The sequence below is a fragment of the Caretta caretta genome, chromosome 6 (assembly GCF_965140235.1).
Source record: "Caretta caretta isolate rCarCar2 chromosome 6, rCarCar1.hap1, whole genome shotgun sequence".
In the NCBI taxonomy this organism is placed as follows: domain Eukaryota; kingdom Metazoa; phylum Chordata; order Testudines; family Cheloniidae; genus Caretta; species Caretta caretta.
In genome coordinates, this window is record NC_134211.1 from 82870360 (window position 1) to 82895339 (window position 24980).

At 40.9% G+C, this 24980-nt stretch overlaps 1 protein-coding gene across 2 annotated transcripts in view; it reads left to right on the forward strand.

Annotated features, from left to right (window-relative positions):
* The window catches only part of AKAP6 (A-kinase anchoring protein 6), a 401935-nt gene that overhangs the window by 208698 nt on the left and 168257 nt on the right, over positions 1 to 24980 (forward strand). Inside the window, exon 7 of one of the 2 annotated variants that reach the window (XM_048854030.2) lies at positions 590 to 756. In XM_048854030.2, coding sequence (XP_048709987.2) covers positions 590 to 756 — 167 coding nt within the window. The remainder of the gene's footprint in view (positions 1 to 589; positions 757 to 24980) is intronic. The other variant, XM_048854032.2, reaches the window with a different exon arrangement.

Here is a 24980-nt window from a genome sequence, read left to right on the forward strand (position 1 = left end):
TCACAATCTACACCTATTTCTTGAGAGCTACAGACAGAATTTCTTTAATGCAAAAGCTATAGTAAATCAGTGAGTTACTGGTATAATTCCCGGGGGGTAGAGAAGCCACAGCAAAGGTCTCAAAGCTGTACACTGAGATAAATTGTGTATGTTGCAGTATGTTTAGAAAATAATAATTTAAAGCACAGAAAATATACAAAGGAGTGGGAGGGATGAAATATTACATCTGGCTGGGAAGTTATTGAATGTTTAGAGCCAGGGCAGAGATAGCTAGAGGGGGGAGTTTCCTGGGCGTTCCCCACTACATATAAATCACTAGTTCTGTGACATTTTATTTTCCTTTAAATTCTGAGCTGAGGTATAATTAAAATGTAACATTCTGGCTAATTGTGGGCTAAAAGAGATGATATGACCATATAGTAGTGTTAGCAGTATGAACACAATAGTTCCTGGCCTCATTTTCGGAATATACTGAAATATTTGCTGTGTTTTTTCTTTTAAATTTCCTGATAAGCCATTGTGTAAAGAATATTATTTAAAGATGTAGCTGAGTTTACAACTTTCATTTTTTTTCCTCCTCATTTTGGAGAAGGACTGAAGGACATGCTGCAGATGATTGCAAATCAGTGGAAGGAACTACAGAGGCAAATCAAACGACAACACAGCTGGATTCTTAGGGCTCTGGATATCATCAAAGCAGAGATACTGGCTACTGATGTGTCTGCAGAGGATGAGGAAGGGACTGGGAGCCCCAAGGTAAGTGGCTTGAAGTTTGTCTTATTTCCTCTTATTTCCGTCTTCTTTTGAACTTAGGCACCACTGAAGTTTTCTTTCCACCCTAAGGCTTTTTCATTTCTACTGGGTAATTTTTTTCTTTTTTTATAAACAAAATGAAATGGCTTACTTTGAAACAATAAAAAAAAGCTTAAACTTTCAAGTTTTCCAAGAAGACCTCTTTCACAGTGTGTAAGGGAGTGCGAAGGGGCAGGAAAGAGACATAAAACATTTAGTAAACAAAACATAAAGCATCTTTAACATGAATAATCAGAATGGTTTTAAATTGTTTTGTTGCAACTATAAATCACTATAATCAGTGCAATCACTCAGCTCTGACATCCATTAGCCGCTTGGTTACAGCAAATTAACAAAGAAGAGAGAAAGTGATTCATTATCTCATTCCTGTTAATGACTATCAGATGCATTGCCTAATTAGGGGATGGCCATTGTAGTGGGAAGAAGGTTGTATGCTTTGCCACAAATCTTTTTGCTCTGGTTTAAGCCTTCCATAATAGTGCATGCATTGAATACAACATGTACTTCAAAAACAAAGTATTGACATCTGTAATCATTTGGTGTGCATTAGTTATCAAGGATGGCTATAATATTTACCAGTTGCCCAATGTGATACTTGCAAGAGTAGTTTAAACAACACAAACTCATCCAAATCATGCAACAGGTTCAGTGGTGGTATCAACAAAAATGGATTTATTTTTGAAACCACATTGATTCTTCCATTTGCAATTCGCAGAATAGTCCAGTAACTTCAGTACCTAGGCATATGGGAGACTCCAATTTATAGAAAAATTCAAGGTTCCCACTTCCAGAGATGTTTTATAAATTAGTTTCTCTGATTCTCATGCTCGGGGAACAAGTTGTGGTGGTGTTTGCCATTTTTAAGGACCACTCTGTGAAATGGTGTTTGGTGTCACCAGTGAATTAAGTTAAATGTCCAGCTCCTATTACTTGGCTGTGAACTCTGGGAAGGATCTTAGAGATTGTGGAGGAGTCATCAAGAGTAATAGTGTAACAAGAGCGAATTAACAAACCTATATACCCAGACTGAAACTGATATAATATCCTGAGTCACTGACTTGGTTAGAAGAGCTCCAATGTCAAATGGCCTTTTCTAGGGTAGTGGGCAGAGGAGCAAACCTTGATTTTGTGGTTCAGTCCATTAAAATACACAGACTAGCTAAGAGTTAAAAGTTTTCACCTTCTGTAATATGACGGTGTATTGGATAATATTCCCATATTCATTTCACTGCATTATCTCTGAACAGATTGATTCATCCATGGCCAAAGGCTAAATGCTTAACCAAAATTAAAATGTAAAAAAAATTATTCAAAAATTCTGCTTAGTTTTACTACGGAGAACCAAAGTCTAGAGGGATGGTGTTAAAATATTTTATTGGGAGAATCAGAGGCCTAACTTAAACTGACCAAATATCCTTAATTATTTATATGGCGAGGTAACAGTTCTTTCCCACCAGGTGGAAAATGGAAAACTCAGAGAAATTCTTCCTTATAGTTGGTTCCTCCACCATGAAAAACAAACAAACAAACAAAAACCACTGCCATAAAGACACTAGCTGGACGCTATTTCGTACATTGTCACCACCGCATAGGATGTGACCTTGTAATGGATAACAGGCAAATACTGCAGTGAAATGCATATCTCTAAAAAGTTCTGATCATCTAGTGCTTTGGGCTGAAAGATTAATTAAAAATAAAACATAATGGGAAATATAACTCTAGATTTCAGTTTACATGTACTTCAGAAACCATGGGGACCCTGAGAAGCATAAAGGAGAATCTAAGGAATATATCTAGGGGGTATTTTTCTTTTTTACCTTGTTTGAGAGACTGCAGGAAAGGAGTTGGTCTTTGAAATTCTTCCTATTTCTGTTTCTTTACAGATCTCTAAGACTCTAGGAAACTTTTCCCCTAGGACTTTTAAAAAGTGTTTTCCCAGTACTATGGCATATTTTATAGAAGCAAACAGAGAGAGGGAAGGAAAGAGGGAAACTGCTGTTCTAGAAATGTATCTTCAGCACTAGCATTCAGGAATTTGATTTGGCTTATGAGATTATATATTGTATTGTATGGAAGTTTTGTAATAGTTTATATCCTGAAACTCAGCTTTGGTATATTCAATTCTGAATACTGTGGAGGACTTGAGGGATTTCAAAATGTTGTTAATACCTAACTTCTTACAGTGCAGTGCATTCTCTCCCTGACCTTTTACCATGGAAATGAAAACTAAAAACAGGAAAGGAATACTTAAAGCTCACTTATAAATGTGTTGAAGTCTCTAACGTTAACCAATGTCCTTAGTAGTAATTGGTAGTTTGTGATTTTTAGAATAACCATACAACTAGTATATCAAGCATAAATTTGAGTATATGTTTTGTTTTTTATCCATAGAGAAGTACATTTAAAGAAAAACGGACTCACCTCGTGTGTTGCAGTTTAAGAAGTTTCATTGTGTGATGTTACTGCTGATAAATGTAACAAACAATTCATCTATTCTAATTCAGGCTATTAGACGTATAAAGTAATAATTGTTTTTTCTCCTCCTGATTGAAGCTTCTATTAGAAGTATACTAAAGTAATTAGAAGTGAGGGGGTGTATGTTTATATTTATGTGTTTTCCCACGTTGGGAAATGTCTGAGATGCCTGCTTTTTAACTGGCTTTCTTTAAGTTCCTATGAGTTTCACCATATTTTCAGCAGAAGAGGACTAGATAGGACTTACATTGGTGCAGCGTTGCTCCTCAGTCAACAGAGGGATCATTTCTGAGCAATAATGATATTGAGCATATGATGTACTTTCTCCCCTACTGGCTATGTGACTACTTCAGTAATCTGAAAAAAATTTAAGGGTCATGGTAGATAATCAGTAGAACATGAGCTCACAGTCCGATGTTGTGGCCAAAAGGGCTAATCTTCAGATGTATAAACAGGGGAATCTCAAGTAGAGAGGGGTTATTTTACCTCTGTATTTTGCACTGGTGCAACTGTTGCTAGAATACTATGTCCAGTTTTGGTGTCCACAGTTCAAGAAGGTTGTTGATAAATTGCAAAGCATTCAGAGAAGAGCCACAAGAATTGTGAAAGGATTAGGAAACATACCTTACAGTGATAGACACAAGGAGTTCTATCTACTTAGGTTAACAAAGAGAAGGTTAAAGGGTGACTTCATCACAGTCTAAGAATTCCTCCATGGGGAACAAATATTTGATAATGAGATTTTCAGTGTAGCAGAGAAAAGTATAACAAGATCCAGTGGCGGGAAGTTGAAGCTAGATAACAATTTACCAAGGGTCATGGTGAATTCTACATAACTGGAAATCTTTAAAACAAGATTGGATTTTTTTAAAGATATGCACTGTTCAAAGGGAATTATTTTGGGGAAGTTCTGTGGCTTGTGTTATACAAGTGGTCAGACTAGATTATCATAATAGTCCCTTCTCACCTTGGAATCTATAACATAACTCCCATGTTATGTATTTATTTTAATTCTGCTGCTGGATGGAATTTCACTATCTGCTGTAGTGTCTAGTAGATTATAATTATCTTCCTTGAAAAGAAGATACAAATCCTAATACTACTCACTGATAATGGATATTCCCCTTTTGCCTGAGTGGTAGAAGACTATGTTCTTAGACCAGGTTGTGAGTTCTGTTCCCAATACTTCACAGGTTCAGTAAACCAGTGATGATTATGTCTATATGTGTGTATAGCCAGTGATTGCTAGAACTCACATTTTTGTGTACTGCATAGCAATGCAGAGCAAAAGCATTGGAAGCCAAGGACTATGTAAGCTAGTCATTTAAACAGATGTAGGATATAGCATACGCCAAGTATATATCTGTAGTCTTCACTTTTAAAGATGTTTCTCTTTAGAATTAATAGTTAATATAATTAATTTTTAATTTCCATTTTTAAAAAAGAAAAACACATAAAAGTTAAATTCTTATGAGAAATCCACCTGATCATGAACCATTTCAGATAGATGGGGCTAATAGTTAGAATGTTGAGACCTAGCTCATTTTTCTTAGGCAATAGAGATATGCAGTCTTGTGAGAACTGTCTAATCCAGTGGTTTTCAAACTGCGGGTTGCGACCCAGTACTGGGTCGCAGACTGTAAGGCATTAGGTCACGGCGGCTCTGGTCAGCACCCCCGATCGGGCCATTAAAAGTCCAGTCAGCGGTGCTGTCTGACTAAGGCAGGCTAGTTCCTACCTATTCTGACACTGCGCTGCGCCCCGGAAGCAGCCACTAGCAGGTCCGGCTCCTAGGCTGGGGGGCGGGGCTCCGCAATGTGCCCCTGCCCCGCCCCGAGCACTGGCTCCGCACTCCCATTGGCCGGTTCCTGGCCAATGGGAGCTGGGGGAGGTGGGGGTGGGCGGTGCCTGCGGGCAAGAGCCATGCGGAGCTGCTTGCGTGCCTCCGTCTAGGAGCCAGACCTGCTGCTGGCCACTTCTGGGGTGCAGCATGGTCCGCGGTGCCAGGACAGGCAGGAAGCCTGCCTCAGCACCCCCGTTGCACCACTGTCCGGGAGCCATCCGAGGTAAGCCCAGGCCCCAACCCTGCAGCCCAATCCTGTCCCAGCCCTGAGCCCCCCCAAATCCAGAGCCCCCCCAAACCCAGAGCCCCTTCCTGTGCACCCCAAACCCCTCATCTCTGGCTCCATTCCAGAGCCTGCATCCCCAGTCCAGAACCCTGACCCCCTCCCACACCCCAGCCCAGAGTACCTTCCCACACCCTGAACCGCTCATTCCCAGCCCTACCCTGCAACCCTCACCTCCACCCCCCAACCCTCTGCCCCAGCCCTCATCCCCTCCCTCACCCAAAACCCCTCATCCCCAGCTTCATTGGGTCGCAGGCATCAACAATTTTCTTCAACTGGGTTGCCAGAAAAAAGTTTGAAAACTACTGGTCTAATCCATATAAGGAACACTTTCTATTGGTAAGTGAATAATAGAAGCAGCAAGGTTTTGAAGAATACTGAAAGTATCAGGTAAAAATATGGTTAAATAGATAAAACTGAGAACATGGGGAAAAAGTAACATTTTGTGATATGTCATATGGTAGAATGAGTATCTTTGATTCTAAAATAATAGATCATCGTAGGCAGAATTACACAGGCTGAAGTTGTAAATCTATATCCACCCTCTGTTTGAAAATGAATCTCTACATCAGGGGAGAAAATGCCAATGTTATTTCTCCCTAATTTATAGTCAGTTTTATCAAACCCAGAATTAAATGTTGGATGTTGTGGCTCCAGAATCATCCATCACTCACCCAACTCCCTCTTGTTTCTCAACTTTCTTGTTTCTCTCGTAGTTTTAAACAAAGAATTAGTTTTCAAAAACCTAAGAAAAAGAAAGCTGACATGTCTGCCATGAAAATATGGAGACTCATTGAAGATACTAAATCTCTACTACAGATGGAGGTGCCTGATAAGTCTCCTTGGGGTACAGCTACAGTGCAAATGATCTCACCACACTTTAAGCAGTGGGGGTATTGTCTGGCTTGTAGGAAAGGGCGGGAGTGACTTGGTGCAGCAGCTTCAGACGAGGTCAGCATGGGAATGCTGACCCATCCCCACCAAGTGACAGAAGATGCGGAGACTGTTTAGGTCCATGGCAGTAGAGGAAAGGCCCTCTTTTACCTGGACCAGGCAGAGCAACAGCTCTCATGATGCCACATGATAGCAGACAGGTGAGAACAAGGAAGGGGAGGGAAATAGTTCGCCCCTCTTTCAGCCCATAGCAGTAGAAGCAGGCATTTGGTAACAGAAGGGGAGGAAGTTTCAAATTCAGCTTGGAGCCATAGCAGACCAGTGAGAACAGGGAGCGGGGGGGGGGGGGGGGGGGAAGCTTCCCACTTCCAGGCCACAGTGGCAAAAGAAGATGTTTTGTAGCAGAAGGGGCAGATGAGGGAGTTTGGGGCCACAGCAGAGTGGTGAGAACGAGACTGGGGAGTCCCCTGCCCTCGTACAGCCAGCTATAGCAGACGTGTTAGAGGAGACGGGAGAGGGAATTCCAAACCCAGCTCAGGTGGGGACAGAGTGGGACTCAAGGGGCCATGGGAGACTGGAAGGATGGAATCCTTGCCACGGGGGCAAGAGGTTGGATGCAGGACCAGGGTTGGTGGATCCCAGGATGGTCTGTGTGTCTACCAAACGGATTCCCCTTTACTGGGAAAGAACGTGGATCCTGGGGAAGCAAACACTCTCAGTGGTGAATTAACTGCATTTGGAGGTGGAGGAGCCATCAGAGAATTGACTCAAATAGTCTGGGCAGTTGCTTCCAAAATTGTTTCCGCAGCACTAAAAGGTTTACAATGTGTAGTTATTTATTTGTCGTACGCAATCTGGTCAAGACAAGCCACCGCACTCTTAACAACGTTCAAGGCATGAAGCCCTCCAGGAAGTTGAGTCATTTTGCAGTTCTCAACAATATGTGTCATGGTTTGTAGCTGCCCATACTGACATAGAGGATTGTCTCCAAAATGCCACCAAAATTCTGCTGCAGCACAAATTCCATGTCCGATACAAAACCAGTTGAGAAGGCTCCATTGCCTTTGCGGCAAATCAAATCCTGGTTGAGGTTGAATGGGGTCCGATTCAAGATAATTATTAGTCACTTTCTTTGCAGACTATGAAGCTCACCATACGTCCTCTACCATAAATCCCTCACCTGGTAAATTTATCCACAGTGGGCGACATGAGGGCAGACGACCATGTAGTGGATTAAAAAGTCTTTAAATAGTGGTAGATGTGGCATATCACACAATTTTGTCACAAGCTTTACTATGCTTTCCTCTTTGCAAACACAGGGCAGAGCAATATCGCAAAGAGCCAACAACCATGGTAGAGGAGTAGATTTATGTGTGCCTAAAATAATACACATAGTGGAATTAAGTTGTACATTGACATGTTTGTGTGAGATGAGCGAGCCCGTACTGTAGTGCAGTACTCCACCGCTGAGTAACAGAGTACCAAGGCTGAAGTGTATAACATTTGGGCATTGGCACCCCATGTTGTTCCAGTCAGCTTTCCAAGCAGGTTGTTGCACATTTTGACCTTAGTCACTGTCTTTGTAAGATAGCCATGATATGTGAGAGTTCTGTCCAACATGACGCCTACATAACTGGGTGTGAATCATGCTTTATTTGTTGACCATTGAGAACTGTGTTCAGCTCTCTACCCATTTGTGCATGATGTAAGTGGAAGAAACTCGACAGTATCTTACTTCCACTTGGTATTAGGCGCCACCGATGACAAAAATCGACGATAGCTGCCATATCTGTAATCAGAACACTCTCAAATATGTCAAAGGAGTGTGACTGCATGCTGAGGCATATGTCATCTGCATAAACAAACTTCCGAGATGCAGTATATGCTAGGTCATTTGAATATAAGTTGAAGAATGTTGGAGATAATACTGATTCTTGCAGGAGGCTGTTCTTCTGGTGCCTCCAAGCACTTGTTCTATCACCAGTATGCACACGGAAATGGCGATTTCTCAAAAACAGAGCCATTGCACATACTAACCAACTTGGCATAGCTCTAGACCAGTGGTTCTCAAACTTTTTTTTTCACGGACCACTTGAAAATTGCCGAGGGTCTCGGTGGACCACTTAATGATCTTTCTGAATGTTGTTTGTACCATTAGCTAACTATTGTAAAGCGCTTTGGATAAAAGCGCTATATAAAAAAACCCTTAATAATAATTGTTTTTTTGTTCTACAAATAAAGGCACATAACTCATATTTTAATAGCAGAAGTCTTACCTTTTTAATGCAATGGATGTGCCCTCTCTCCCCTGCCACAGCAGCCCCCCGAGCTGGGGCTGGGAAGATGGGGGGTCTCTCCCTCTCACCCTCACCACAGCAGCTCCCAAGCTCGGGCTGGGAAGGAGGGGAGTCTGTGTAGTACAGATATTGGTGGCTCCACAAACACTATGGATCTATGAGAGATGTTTAGTGATTCTGTGAAATTTCAGGAGGAACAGGTACTGCAGCACATGGTGTCATTAGCTACCCAGCAACTGGCATCATCAACCATCTCCATTCACCTAGGAAAATGCACATACTCTTGTCACTGTTAATATGCTTATGGATCTGGTGCAGATCCTAGAGCCCATATGTCATTGTGGACAAAAGTTGGCTTTGTTCATGGTGGCATTTCTGGTAGCATTTTTTGGAGCTTTTAGGATCAGTGAACTAGTACTTGTGTCCTGTAGGGACTCTTCTGGAAGGACTTTGGAACTGAGGGAAATACACTGGGAGGGGTGATCAGTGATATTAATCTTGAATAAGTCAAAGATGGATCAAGGAGGCTGGGGTGAACTCATTATTCTACAGGAGAGTGACGAGCCCGCAATCTGCCCTGTTGAGGTTGTGAGAGTATATATGGTAATAAGGCCAGGGAGGGATGGGCAACCTCTATATTCATGGTGACGGGAGTCCCCTCACAACATGCAAATTTGTTACTGTTTTCAGATGGGGACTGATGAGGTTGGGGCTTCTAGCACATGAATTTGGTTCCCACTCATTCAGGATCTGGGCAGCAACAGCAGTGGTCCAGCTGGATGTGAAGGCTAGCGCAATTCAGAGAATTGGGAGTTGGCATTCTGAAGCATACAGAACATATGTGTGACCGCAGGTGGGGAACCAGGGTTAATTTTCCTGTGTATTTGCATTCCAGATGCTGGCAGATAGTGGTGTGGCTCTGCAGCCACAGTATAGTTTACTGGGTATATAGGCAGCTTTACTGGTTGTCTGGAGGTTCACAGCTAGGCCACAGTGACGAAGCAGTCCTGAGCTGGAATGGGAAGAGGGGCATGTTATTAGATAAGCTAATGCCCCTTATGTATACTGTGGTGGCCCGTGAACAGGCACCTGGTATGATTGTGGTTCACCTTGGGGGAAATGATTGGGAACATGGAAAGAGGTGGCCTTAATGCTCAGAGTTGAGAGGGAATTGGGGCAGATCCTGGAGCTTTTCCCATGAGAAAATATTATTGCGTCGAATATGTTGCAATTCAGGGTGTGGCAGGGAGGTGTGAAGCCCCCATCAGTCAACAAAGCTAGGAGGTATGTGAATGGGGAGGTGGCAAAATTCATAGGTGGCATGGGGTGTTGGTAATTTCTCATCTGGACATAGCATACGGGGCACCAGAATTATTCAGGGAGGATGGGGTCCACCTGTGAGACTTGGGAGCTGACAGGTTTTTGGCAATATTAAAGAAGGCATTAGTAGATATCCAGAAACCCAATTAGATACGTGGGGGAGGCAGCCAAGCTAATTGCCAGTGCCTCTGTGGTGAGCGTCCAGTGCAGATCCTCTATAGCAAAGAGATATGGTGATCAGATAAAATGGATTGGTAAAGATTTAAAGGAGATATTCTTTAAATGAGCAGAGACAGGGGGACGTTCAGGGCTCCTACGCCTGGTATGGAGGGCCAACACTCCCTCATTGATACCCTCCCCCCCCTTTAATCCTCATTTGATGGTGTCCCAGCACAGGTTCTGCCAGACATTTAGAGATAATGTTGCAGCCTAATTAAACCACATCCAGTGTCTTATGTCTTCCTTCTGGCCAAGCTGGACAATGACCTCACAACACATTAAGCAGTGGGGGCCATTGTCTCGCTTGTAGGAGAAGGTGTGTGGCCTGTTTAAGGTCTAGATAGGCAAAGTGACTGGCTGCAGCAGTTTCAGAGTAGGTCAGCATGGGGACATTGACCCATCACCCCCACCCCAGGTGACCCGAAGAGAGGAGGGACCATTTACGTCCTCCCCAGTGCAGGAAAAGCCCTCTGTTACTAGGACCAGGCAGAGCAACTCCCACCCAGAAACGTAGTTAAATACCTGTGGGAATTACGCTAGTCATTCCTTTCTCAGAGGGCTGGGAAGGACGTTTTTCCTCACAGCCAGCATGGCCAAGGTGAGGTGGGGTTTTCACCTTCTTCAGGATGGTTGGGGGCTTAACTGGGGCAAACATGAAACAGGGGCTAGGCAATGATGTCACAACTCATTATGTCAACATGAGGCAGATGTCCAGTGCAGGTCCTTTATAGGGAAGGGATATGGTGATCAGATAAAATGGATTGATAAAAGATTTAAAGGAGGTATTCTTTAAAAGCACAGGTTTCAGAGTAGCAGCCGTGTTAGTCTGTATCCGCAAAAAGAAAAGGAGTACTTGTGGCACATTAGAGACTAACAAATTTATTTGAACATAAGCTTTCGTGAGCTACAGCTCACTTCATCGGATGCATCCGATGTAGCTCATGAAAGCTTATGCTCAAATAAATTTGTTAGTCTCTAAGGTGCCACAAGTACTTCTTTTCTTTTTAAAGGCACAGAAACAGGTGAGGATTGCGGTTCCTATGACTGGTACAGTAGGGAGCCAACCGCCATCCTTTATAGACCCTCAAGGTGAGGGGTCCCAGCAGCAGGTTGGCTGGGGACCAGGATGGGTAAAGGGGTAGGGCTGACAACAGCCTATCCCCAGGTATATGTAAATGATGGTGGAATTACCTGCACTGTACACTTTTATCTGATTGTTATTCCCAGACATATAGGAATAAAGTTCCAGCTTAAATAAACCACATCCAGTGTCTTATGTCCTTCTTCCAGCACAGCCAGACAACTTATCAGACACAGTGGGTTGGTCAAGACTATATTCCAGACAACAACAGATCTCTTCTCAGTTTGTTAATGTGAGGGAATGTTTGAGAAATGTGTAACAAAACAGAAAAAGAAAATAGGCTGGGAAATGCTGACAGCCCTCACTCTCTGGCTAGACAGTTACATCCTAGTTGTCCAGACCATGCTTCTGTAGCTGCAACATTTAAGACTAATATTATGATACAGAAGAATGTATGAGCACATTTCTTTGGTTTCTGTGATCAATACAGAGAAATGTCATATACGTGAGTAGATATTTCGCTTTTTCCTCTGCTCAGCTAAAGGGCTTTTCAACTCTAGATTTCTAATCTTCAGAGATCCATATTGTGGACATACTGTAATTCTATGGGAAGCAAGCCATTACACCAATAATTTTCAGGTAATTGTATTTTTTAAAAACAGGCAGAGTCATTATCAGGTTAATCTTCTATCATGTGGTTAACAGATATGAGCTAGATTGATCTCAGAATCTAGAGTTTTTTTGTTTGTTTTTTACATGAACACTTTGGTCTGCTAATTACAAAAAAGAGGTCTTATACCGGAGTAGATGGGACTAGTACTATAATAGCAGTGAACTGAAAGTGTGAAACAATTACATCAGCATGTATGATTTGCCCTCATCTCTTGTCCCTGGAGTTAGTTGTTTCTGCCAAAGGGATAGGGACAACCTATGTTAGAGGGATCATTCTGCTTAAACTGAGGTTTTCATTAAGTCACACAAGATGATTTATGAAATGTAAGCTTCAAAACTGGGTGTATGTTCCATTTATATTCTGTCTCTCTCTCTCACACACACAGTCATGTACACACATACATACCATTAATTTAAAATTTCAACCACTTCTTGATACACACACACAGACACACAGAATATAAGAGATAAATAAATAAATAGTTGCCCCTTCATCAGTAAAAAGAAAACATTAACAATGGGGTGGAAATTAGTCTTCCCTCTACCGTAGCAACTCATGGTGCTGTGGAAAGGTAAGTATGAATATCCACTTTGTTCTGTGATCATCTCATGGCTTGACTGAGTCAGTTCTTGTAATACAAAGGTGTCACAGAAAGTGGTATTGGTAATTCAGTAGAGGGTGCTCTTTCCTCTGGATCCATACTGAACCACTGTCCCAGCACGATGTGAGGGAGCTCTCTTGTGAATGACATATTTCAGATTAGACATTAACCCAAGGTTCCAACCTCAGTTCCCAGGGCAAATTCCAGCTCTGGTCATTACAATCTGCCCATCTAAATTCTCCCTGCAATTTCAATTGACTATAGCATTCTTCTTTTCTTTTTAATACTATTGCATAGTACTGGGCACTGTTAAAAAGTTACTTTCAGTTGCGGAATAAAAGGTCCTTGTATAGTTTGTTTGTAAAGCTCTTTTGGGAAGAAATGGACTACGATGAATTCCATTAAGAACCCAACATTCACCACCCCAAATACCTGCAGTGACCATAGCATTTTCCCATAATTAGCATAGCAGATTTTGCAGTGTCGCCGTCACAGCAGATGCTCAAAAATGTTGACTATTTAATGGTGGGCTCTGTATTAAACATAATATGTCACTATTCTGAATTAAGTCACTTGTGTAATAAGCTCTAATTCTGAGTCTTTTGTAATTTTGGAAGCTTAGCTGTAGTATTAAGTATATTCTGAGGATTGCCAACCCCTCGGTTTAAAATTAACAAATTCCTATTAAATCTGCTATGCTATGAAAGAAATGTTTCCTAAGTTACTGTTTTCCTCATCCATTGCTCCAAATCAAAGGTTCTTTGTTTTTAGACATTTCTAAGATCTGGCATTATAATATTGCTGGTTTGTCAACCTCAAAGGTCGGGCTTGATCCAGAGATCAGAAGGTCAAGTGATGAGTAAAGGGACTGTTGTTTATGTGACTGACAATCATTCTGTCTTCCTATAAAACAGTGGACAAAACCTTGTTTTTGCCTGTAGTAAATCCATCAATGTTAGTATTACAGTTGTACATTGAGGCACCAGTCAGGACTGAGACCCTACTGTGATAGCTGCTGTGCAAATAGAGTAGAAGACAACCCTCAAGAATTTAAAAACTAAGATTAGGTATAACAAATGGATGTAACAAACAGTTGGAAGGAACTGGGGAGGGAGGAAGGAAAATAGTAATAAGAACATATGTTTATACAGGCCAGCTACAGCTAGATGGTTTCAATCTGGTCAATTTACTACTTTTTTATAAGTTATAAATATAAATACACAAAATATAAGGTAAACATGGGGTATAACAGCCATATATCCATAACAGCCATTATCACTTGGCAATTTCTCATAGGTATCACAATAGAAGTGTGTGTTGAGGGAGGATTTGAAGGACAGGGTAGTGTCTCTACAAACAAGTTCAGGTACCATGGAAAAGAAAGGATAAAGGTTCTTTTGGGAGAAACAGACAAGTAAGCATTGGAGGATGGTATCATTGGTGGAGCAGATTGAAATAAAAAAATAAGGGCAGGACTAAGTTATAGGGGGCCTTAAAAGTATGGACTAGAAGCTTGTATTTGATGTGGTCATCTTCTTCTTTCACATGGCATTTGAAAAGCAATGGGCTGAGACTATAATTGAATCTTGAGATTCTAAAGTCATTCAAATGCTTCTGGAGTAACTAAGTGGATCCCCCTTATGCCACCACTGTTACTATAAATGGGGCAGTTGCCTGTGATGTGACTCATAGATTGTACCACAGTCAATATTTGATGATTCTTTGATTTTGGAGGAGATATGCACACCTTCCGTGTGTTGCTGGAATGCAATTAAGCGCAGTCCACTGCCTATAGGAAAGGCAGAATCCTGGGAAGAAATGATAGTGAAGAAGTGGAAGCCAGTGGAGAGATTCAAACAAAGGGGTAACATGGTCAGAATGACGGGGCAGGAACAAATCTATTCAAAACATTCCTCGGGAGCAGTGTTTTGAATGGACCTGAGGAGAATGGAGGTGGATGTCAGGAAGGATAGAGAGGAGGAGGTTTCATGAGGGCGATAAGGTCTGCACAGGAGTTCTAGTAGTGCAGACAGAAAGAAAAGGCTGGAATTTAGAGATGTTATGGAAGCAGCAGCAAGATTTGGTTTCATAGAATCATAGAATATCAGGGTTGGAAGGGACCTCAGGAGGTCATCTATTCCAACCCCCTGCTCAAAGCAGGACCAATCCCCAACTAAATCATCCCATATCAAAATGGCTCGATATGCATAAGACATCAAATCCATTGGCTATAGCATCTGTGGCAGAGGGATATTTATTGGAGAAAGTTTGTTTCTTGACAAAAAATAAGTGCATGTCTTTGCCTTTCTCATCTGCTCATCATGTGTTGATATAGTAATTGTCTTCCATATAAACAGCAGCACTCAGAAGTACATACAAACCCAAGGACGGGATATAAACTTGTTTCTACAGACATGCAGTATAAAAAGGATCCATTGCATATAGAAAAATATTAATCGTTTAAGTCACCTTCATCATGAAACTGGTAAAACCTTCTTTTTCTATCCTAGTCTAGGATGCACTGGTTCTTATTAAAGTATGTAAAGAATTTGAGTGGTCTGAATTCATATTGCTTTTTCAGGATACTGTAGTTTGAAGTAGTATGATTTAGCCCTTGCTTGAAATAAACTTTTCAAGCTTACCATACTTGATTTTGCCCAAATGTCACACATTGCACCCACATACCTCTGTTGGGTCAGTTATGTTGTAAGGGGTTTTCATGCCTGAGGGATGACAGACGGCAGTACTGCTATTGTCCTCCCCTGGGAAAGAAGCTTTACATTTCAGCTAGGGTTGTAAAGGAGCCTCCTCAGCAGCAGTTTTTCAGGAGATACTGTGAATCATATCAACTCCCAGCCAGTCTGATCTTCTCCTTTCCCATCTGGCCCTGCCCATTTATGAACTGCACTAGCTGGTTTCGGGCCTCTCTTCAGAGTGGGGCTGCTGCGCAAAGTGTGCCAACCACTCTGCCTTGTTCCTCCACTTCGATTCTGGAGGGTCACCGTGGTGCACCCCAAAGGTTGAAGTCAGCCCATTGTGTTTTGGGTAAAGTGATAATGGTTACATTTTGAAAAATGGCAGAGATGGAGAAAACCCATGTGGACACCCATATTTGCACGTGTAAATTCGTTAATTACACTTAGAAAACTGTTTGTAAAAGCAAATGGTCAGTTGATTGAAGTGTACAAATGTTGATGTGCACCTGCATGTGCTAAATTTTGCAAGTGTTTGTCTGTTTAAAAAAATTAGCTTGATCTGTTTTTATCATAGATAAGCGAAACATCAGAGAGTCCCCCCCAAAAGAAACAAATACAAGATAGGTTTCAGAGTAGCAGCCGTGTTAGTCTGTATCTGCAAAAAGAAAAGGAATACTTGTGGCACCTTAGAGACTAACAAATTTATCTGAGCATAAGCTTTCGTGAGCTACAGCTCACTTCATCGGATGCATCCGATGTAGCTCATGAAAGCTTATGCACAAATAAATTTGTTAGTCTCTAAGGTGCCACAAGTACTCCTTTTCTTTTTGCAAATACAAGATAAAAATCTGTAATGATAAGGTAATATTTTGTATACATTTCTGAAATACATCACAGTACCCTTTCAATGGCATAGTGGACTTAGAGTTGTGAGATGTAGGATCAGCATCTGCTTGGCAGATTTGCTGCATATATAACAAATTCATTCCGACTTACTTGATGGGCCTGTGACTTTTAGCAGGCAAGAGAAACAGTTTTTTGCTTAAACCAGGCCCACATATGAAGGAAGAGGAAAAAGGAAAGCATTTTGTGTTTGTTCGGGGATGAGAAAGGTCAACTGTGTTACTTGAAGCCCTGTTAAGATTTGTCAATATTGCTAGTTAAATAAAATACCTTTTGTTAATTTTCCATAAAAATGTCTCTCAAGTCTCAATTAGGCAACACCCACAGCCAGTTCAGATCACAGGAATTCATTCCATCACATGTCCATCAGCTTTCTTGGACCAATCTGATTTGTTGGGCTTTTTAACAGTATCAGAAATAATTTCAATATTTCTTAACAAGCCAAAGCTTTTAAAATTATATCAGCAGTTCCTGGAGCTTTCCATTTAATCTAAATGAACCCTCACTTTCTGGTCTATTAATCTAGTTCCCAACAATAAATAACTTATAAAGCCAAGCTCTGTAAGTCATATTTTCTGAAGCTAAATTGTATCTACTGTAACTCGCAGTGTCTATCTCCTAATATTTTCACTGATATGATTGCCATCAGGATAGAAAACTCATGTACCGTGGTGGCCATTAAAATATTTGATAATATTTACCACCCAAGGATATTTAAGGTGTCTCACATTTGTTTCCTATTCTGTGAAGAAGTAGCTAACAAGCATTCTAAGCTATGCATGGTATTTCTAAGATGTTTTTATAATTTTATATGGCATCTATTTCAGATACTATATGTCTGGTTACTGCTGGCAAATGTTTACTCTTTACTTGGAGACCACTCTAACATGATAAATAATAGATAGGAAGGAGCTGTAGTAAAACAGTTTAGTTGCAAGGGTACGATGATTTCTCACTTTAAGGATAGGGAGGCCATCTTCATCCTTTTATAGATCAAGTTGAGTTTAAATGAGGGTTTAAATCTAAATCACCCAACTAAGATCAAGTATAATTGAGAATTTGATGAGAAAAAGTTTTTTAATTGACATATGCCTACGAGGCTAATTCAGTCATAATGCCATTTCTTACTTGGAAAAACTATTTTTAGAATTCTAAATATATATATTAGATTACTATAATTTCACATGCAGAACTGAGCCCATTCCTGCAATTTTTATTCAGCCCAAATTCCCACTGACTTCATTCACTGATTGCTGGATTTGGCCCATTATGTGTATACAACCTGATCTTGGTGAGTGAAGGATGAAACTAGAGATAGTCTAACCACATAATAATCAAATCCTTTTCATTTTTAATTTCCTTGTGTCCTTTTCTTCTTCTTTGTTATTGATGTCAATTCATTTTTACTGGTTATGTATCCTTTCTAGTAAAGGATATTATACTAAGTCCTGTTGTGGGTGGGACTGTGGGGAACTGGTGTTACTCTGATCAAGCTCTGCCCACAGTCTCAAGCTCTTCTCACAGTACCAGAGTAGCTACACGTTTCAGCTAAAGTTATCAGCAGGGAAAGAGTTAACAGTGTTGGCTTTAAACTAACACCATTATGCTTCAGAGTTAATGCTTAGCTAAGATGGATGGGTATGGTTCACAATTCTCTAGGGTCCAAATGCTGAACCCTCCTGCACAAAGCCCAAGTAAATTATGCATAATGAAATGTATCTAAGATAGGCAAAAGGGAAAAAACTTGGTGCACATCAGTTGCATAGCCACCCTGCTATCACCAATACAGCCCAGGGTGTTTGTTAGTTCTGACTCCTGTGTATTTGATGGGGTTTAAGCTTCTGGAATCATGTTGTATATCTACTTGTCATTTCTCTTCACTATGTGTATGTGCAGGCTGTTCGTTTTAAAAACAGAACTATGAAAGTTTACTGCCTAATTTACCCATGCAGATGAGTCAGCAAACAGAGCAGTGGTTCTCAGCCTGCAGCCTGCGGGCCACTTGCAGCCCAATCAGCACTCAGCTGTGACCCATGTGACATCCTCAGGGCCATACAGATAGTATTGGATGCGACCCACATAACACATTGTGGGCTGCATATGCAGCCCATAATTCTAAATAGATTGAGAACCACTTCCATAGAGCCATTGTTTCACTCTTTGTCTGCTGACTCAGCCCCGCACATTCAGAACCCCTGCACATATCGTCACAACCAGAAGGGATAAATAGGCAATCTTTAAAAAAAAAAAAAAAAAAAAAAGCTTAAATTCTGAAATTGATGAATAAATAAATACGAGGAAGTCCCCACCCCTCTCCAGACAAACAATATAAGGGATTGGGCTAACCAGTTTGTATATAATAAGGCTCTGCCTGAAATTAATCACTTCTGAATTTCAAAACTTTCAGTAAATACTATTTTGGCTTTTTTTCCTTTTCACTTCTCCCGCACCCAGTGTTTCTTGATTCATCAGGATCAAAGGTGAAAGAGCAGCACAGCAGTGTGGTGGGAAAGCCTCTTCTCTCAATGTTCATTACTGGCCAAAACCAGAAGGTACTGGGAATCTTGCACTGAAAGCCTGTTCTTGTGAGATTCAGTCTGTGATTTCCAGATCAAAGAGGTTCAGATATGTTCAAATAAGTAAGTGAACTTTTGGATGTTTATCCAAATGTAAGCAGGGGAATAGTCCCGCTATTGAGGGGAACTTTCCTGGCTTCTGCACTACCCCAGTGAAGTGGGCTAGCAAAAGGATCTGCGTCCTCGCTCCTACTTCCTTTACCCAGTGTCCTCCCTGCCCTTGAGGACTCCCCTTCCACTCTCCTGTCTGGCAGAGTCCTTGTAACCCCAACAAGGTTGGGCCCAGGATTCCTGGGGGGCTCAACCCCCAACCCTGCTGTGGTCACCTAGGACAGGGGCTAGCGTGTCCCCACTCCGGGGTACTCTCTCTGCACTGGGCACTTCTCTGGCCCACTGACCACTTCTCTGGCCCACTGACCATTACATACAAGTTAAAGCAAATGCAAGTTATTTAATCAACAATTAATTTTTTAAAAAAATAAGGAAAAATGGGAAAGGTTAAAGGAAACACATCAACCCGCTCTGTGACAGGGAACATCACAAACAGTGTCTCTGGAATGTCAGGGCAGTTCACAGTCTGTTCCTTGTAAGTCCCAGGCCTTCTTCTCAGGCCCTGGCTTTGCTGCAGGGATGCTGTGGGTTGGACACTTGCTCTGGTGGTGGTCTCATGCTCTCAGGCTCTAAGTGGTAGGACCCTTCTTCCCCAGTGTCGCCACCGCCCTGTCGGCGTTACGATCCAAGCCTGGCCTGCAGAGCCTCTTGGCTGAGCTGTCTCCCTGTGCTGGGCCCGCTGCCCAGGGTCCCCCTCGCTCTCCCCAGCTGCTCACTGCACCCAGCTCCGGACTGCTCCAGCCCCAGCTCCACCACTCTGTCTCAGCGCTGCTGCTGCTGCTCTGCCTCCAGCTCCCTGGGCTGCTTCTCTGGCCCCTCTGCCTCTGGTTGCTACAGCTCTGCTCCCAGCACTGACCTGCTTCATGGGCTGCTTTTCTGGCCCCTCTGGCTCTGCTCCCAGGGCAAGTCTGCTCTCTCTGGGCTGTGCCTCTGGCTTTGGGGCTGCAGCTCTGCTCCCCAGCTCAGCTCGGGCCCCTGCTTTCTCCTTAGCTCGGCCCCACTCCCTCTGACCCAGGCAATTCCAGCTCACACAGAGGACGGGACCTCCCTGGCCTCCTGACTCCCTGATTAGCCTGCCTGCCCTGTCATTCAGGCTGACCTGGAGCATTGGCCTGTCCCCATTGTTCCTGGCGGCTGTCAGTCTCAGGGTCCTGATTCCCCATCGACCCTTCCCCCTTTTTAGTACTGGGAGCTAACAACTAAAACACCCCCACTGAATGTTACTAAGGGGGCAACAGTTCCCTTACTCAAACATTCTGAAGTTTACCCATCACCAGAGTAGATAAGTATTTTTGGATTACTGAGCTATATTGGAGTAAGAGCTGCAAGTTTGTTTGTTTTTTAACTCTTTTTCTCCCCTAGCCCATGTTGCTTATTCTAACAACAGGTAGTAGCAATGCAGTAATACCACATGATTTTATGCTAATTACCTCTGTTAGTGCAATCTAAAACAGTGAAGTGAACCCAGCTTGCCTTGTATACTGAGATGCTTTTGCTTTTGGTGCCAGACTGCAGTCTGTTTCATGGTGTTTTAAGCAGTTTTATCTTTTAGAAAGCCTGTTAAAAACACATGGCTAACTTCCCTCTTTTGACAGTCTCCTTAGACTCGTGTACTTTTAAAATTGCATCTTTAGATGGATGCCATTGCCAGTTGTCACTAAAAAGATTTTTGCTTGTTTTGCAAGCATTTTGTATCTATCATTTTATTGGAATAATATTGCTGTACTGCAAATAAAAGGCATTTCTTTATTTCACTGAATAGTGACTGACATAGTACTGTGCTGAGCTTTAAAAAGAATTTTTACTTTAATTGTATTTGTGCATTAAATTAAGTGTTCATATCTGCAGAATAAACTAAACCCTTATAAATATTACTTTCTTTAATTAGTAGTTCAGTATTCGAATTTTTGTTGTTATGGTTGATGTCTAAGAATGAATAAAAGTGTAATAGAGAAGAAAAGGAACACTGATGTGAACAAAGATATTATTAGATAAAGGCACATTTTATGTTCTGCATGTTATTATTTTTAAAAATATTTTAATTACTTTTATGTTCTGTCTGGGTAGCATTTTCGCTTTCCCCCCTCCCCCAGTTCAGTTTCTAGTTTAGTCTTTCAGAACATCATCTTATAGCATGGCTTTATGTGTAGAATCTTGCCATTCTAGTCTCAGAAGTATACCTAAGCAATAACTGTTCTCCACTCCAGTGGTCATAAAAGGGAATTCAGGTAAAACAGTGTTTGACAGCAGTATCTTTTTGGACAGCCTACATTTTAAATTTGACTCACACGTAAATGTCTAGTACCATTGTACAGTTGACAGTACACTTCGGGATGGGAGCAGTGGCACAGGTTTTGATAGCTAATCTATTTGGAAGCAATTAGGTGCTAAAATGAGCCACACATGTATACAAATGGTGGCAAAACAGGCTTATTATGACACTTCGTGAAGCACAGAATTTACATGCTAAAAAAAGAAAAAGTGGATGTATGAGGGAATACATATACATATGTCTACTATTTTTAATTACCTGGGGCCAAGATTTCTTTTGTCATCCTGGCATTCGTTTAGTTATTCATCAGACTTTTTATTCACACTTTGCTGCAGTATTTTCTGTTTCTTAACTGCAACTATTTTTAATTTATGATAATTATACAGTATTGTATGGGAAAGATTAAGTGTTGATAGAAGATCAGCCATTGCATACAGAAATTCAAAAAGTTGGTTATACTTCCAGAAGCTACTGCAGAAAAGTAAATGGTAGTTGTGTGTTTAGCAACATCCCATGTGCAGCCATAATGACTGTTAATCTAAGGTGGTATTAAATGTAAAAGGGGATTTCTGGCCAAGAGACAGGTGACATACCATGTTCTTTTATATTAGCCCCATAGAATGCTTTATGAATCATAATCAGGATCAGCTCATCTGGATATGGACACTTCACTTCTTTACCATCTTTTTCTTCTTTACAATCATGTTAGAAAGGGGCACACATTTAGCACAGAATAATAAATTGATCATTGAGGTTGAGCCCTAAGAACGTCACAGTTGTAGCTAGTGCTAGCAGAAATCCCCTATGGAGAAATAGAGATATGAATGACAAGAAAGTAGAGACTAAAAGGAGATAAAATACCATGGAACTTCTAAGCATAAAATAGATGTGACACCAGATACCAGCACGTATTCTGAAACACTAAGTTAAAGATATGATTGGTTACAGGCATGCAGGACAACATATTTAAAATTGGTTGTACTAGTGGAGTTTTAGAAAAAGGAGGGTGACAGAGGATAGTTGAGAGGTTGGATTGTCAGTTCTGCCCTTTCAGCTAGTTGGCAAAATCTCTGAGACGGCAATGGTAACATCAATGCAGGATGCTGTTCCTAACTCTGTTCTACAATACTAGAGGTTCACAGTATCATGCATTTCACAGTAACTAAGGAAGTGTGAGGCCAGCAAAATAGATAGGCCAATATGTGCTTTCTTCCCCTTTTCATAAAATGTGTATGTAGTAAGTAAGATGAACAGCACTGTAGTTAGAAATGGAAATATTTCTATGGCTGTTTTATTATAAATATCACATTAATGGCTTTGTTTGCCCCCTTGGTTATTATTGTTTGAACATTAACTAGTCAGCAAAAATAGGTTAACATAATTTTTCACATATCTAATTTTATACAAATGTTTAAAAAATATAGTGTTTACCTGCTATCCAAGCAAAATATAGAGAAACTAAATGGATACTATTTAATGCTCATTTTTAGCTAATTAATTAATTTGGGGCCTGATTCGGATTTTACTTACATGGGTACTACAGGGTTCAACTCCATTTAGTTCAGTGGAGTTACTCCTAATTTATATTGGTGTAAGGACTTCATAATGTAAAGTAGCAATTAATTTAAAATACATGTAAAACTGAATATGAAAATGCTGATTTCCAATTCAATGGTCCTGGCAATATTATAAGTTTGTTTCTAATTCTTGAAAAGCATATTAAAATTAAGTTTTTTCCCATTTATGTAATGTGTATAACTAAACTTCCTTCCTACTGTGAGACAGTTTCATTTATTGCTATTTGTAAACAGCTTAGTAAAGATGCATAGTGGATTGGTCTAGAAACTCCTTGAACAGTTTCTTTTGAAATAACACTACATACGTTAAGCTCAATTACACATCCAAACAGCCACAGCACACTTTTGGTAATTTATTCATTGATTTAACATAGTACCCAGAAGAGTCATGCCTGCTGTCAATTTTGTAATATATTATGTTTTAAATATACTCATGCTCACCCATGCACGCCATTAAGGTGTGCATAAACCTGTGTTTTTCTCTCTTGACAGCTATAAATGTTTGTTATTATTACACAAAACATATGTTCATGTTGTTTTTGTCTAAATTATTCTATCTGGGGCTATAAAGTTTTAATGTTATTAGTTGCCCTTAGAATTTTAATGTTTCACTGCTGTAACCTTCTTAGGATTTGTCTGCAATTAAATAGAAACTATTTCAGTACAGCCTGGAAGAACAATATATTTTATACAAATAATAAAAAAAAAAACACCTTCCTCCTCCATTTTCTTCCAATGTAGCAAACTGTTTAATTGACAGGGTTTTGTCTACAGAAATCTTACCTGTAGTATTTTCTGTGCAAAATAATGTAAGTATAATACCTCTCCTTCAGTTTTCTGAAGCTAGAAAAAATAGAGCTTAAAGCACTGGGATAGCAGGTGCACTATAATCAGTTTGCTTTGGAGGCACAGTGGGCAGTTATTCCCTATTGCTTTTCCACTTGCAGGTCACTTTGTGAAAGAAACCCTACCCCACCAATATACAAATTAGAAGAACCTAAGACTTTAAAAGACAGTTTGCAATTTACTTAGGCAACTGGTGTGAAGGGAATGTCCTTTATGTTCTTTTTAAATAGCAGCAGCATTAGCAATAGGATAATACATCATGCTTATTGATCAATGTTCAAGGTTTTTTGGCATAGTTCTTCAGAAGAGTAGAATAAGTTTCCTGCTCTTAAATGAGCAAATAACATTTAATTCACTGAAATAACATTTCAGGTTATGGGGCATTGTTTGCAATACATTGGATCATGGTGTCGAATTGCTAGTCCTTATTATAATGTTATGCCAAAATATGCTGGTCTCAAAGTAGGTAATTTATAGTGTTGTAGGGGTCTGGAAGCAGGCATCTATAAGTTCCTTCCTTAACCGTCACTGCCCTATGGGGTTGAACTAAATTTCTTCTTCAAGTACTAGTCTATATATATATTCCACAGTTGGTGAGTGCACGTTCAGTGCACAGGTATCAGAGAATTTTCTAGACAGCAGTATTCCTCTGGGCAGCACATATGCCCTTCCCTTCCTCATGTGATCACAAGGGTATAAAGGGCAGAGCCAGCCACTGCCTGCCACACCTAGTGCCTTCTTTATTGCCCATGGTATATACTTGCGATACTCTTCTTGGATGTACCACCGCTACAGCTTAGTTAGCTAGAGTTAATACTAGTTAGATGGGGCTTCAAGGGAAAAGGGCTCCTCTCCCCATGGCTGCTGGTAGCACTGCCTGCCATGGCTGACCAGGGCAAGTCCCTGTGTTTTAAGAACTGCCCATCCTGTGAGGCAGTTATGCTTCTGACCAACAGAGGCATGAGGTGTCTGTTCTGCCTCTGCAAGGGCCATGTCCCACAATGCTGCAAGATCTGCAGGTCCTTTTTGAGGCAGATCCAGTACTACAGAGACACTCTGCTGAAAGCCTTCCTGGTCTAGTAAGCAATAAGGCCTGACTCTGACTTCAGGTAAATTAGTATTCATGTTTAGATAGCGCTTTATATCTTCAAAACACTGTATAAACATCACCTAACTAATCCTCACAACATCCTCGGAAAGAGGTGATTTCCCCTACTTTACAGATCAAAAAACTGAAACAGTGAGGTTAAGAGACTTGCCCACAGACATAGGGAGAATCATCAGCATAGCTGGGATTAGAATTCAATAATTCCTGTCTCCTGGACCCATGTTCAAACTAGTAAACCAGTAATTCTCATACTTCTTGAGAATAGGGATACATTAATAATTTTTTCCAAAACTTGCAGACCCCCGTCAAAAAAAAAAGTTTTATTTTAATCATAATGAATTTTGCCCACCCAGATTTAATTTACTATATCTCCATTGCTTCTTTTCTTTTTC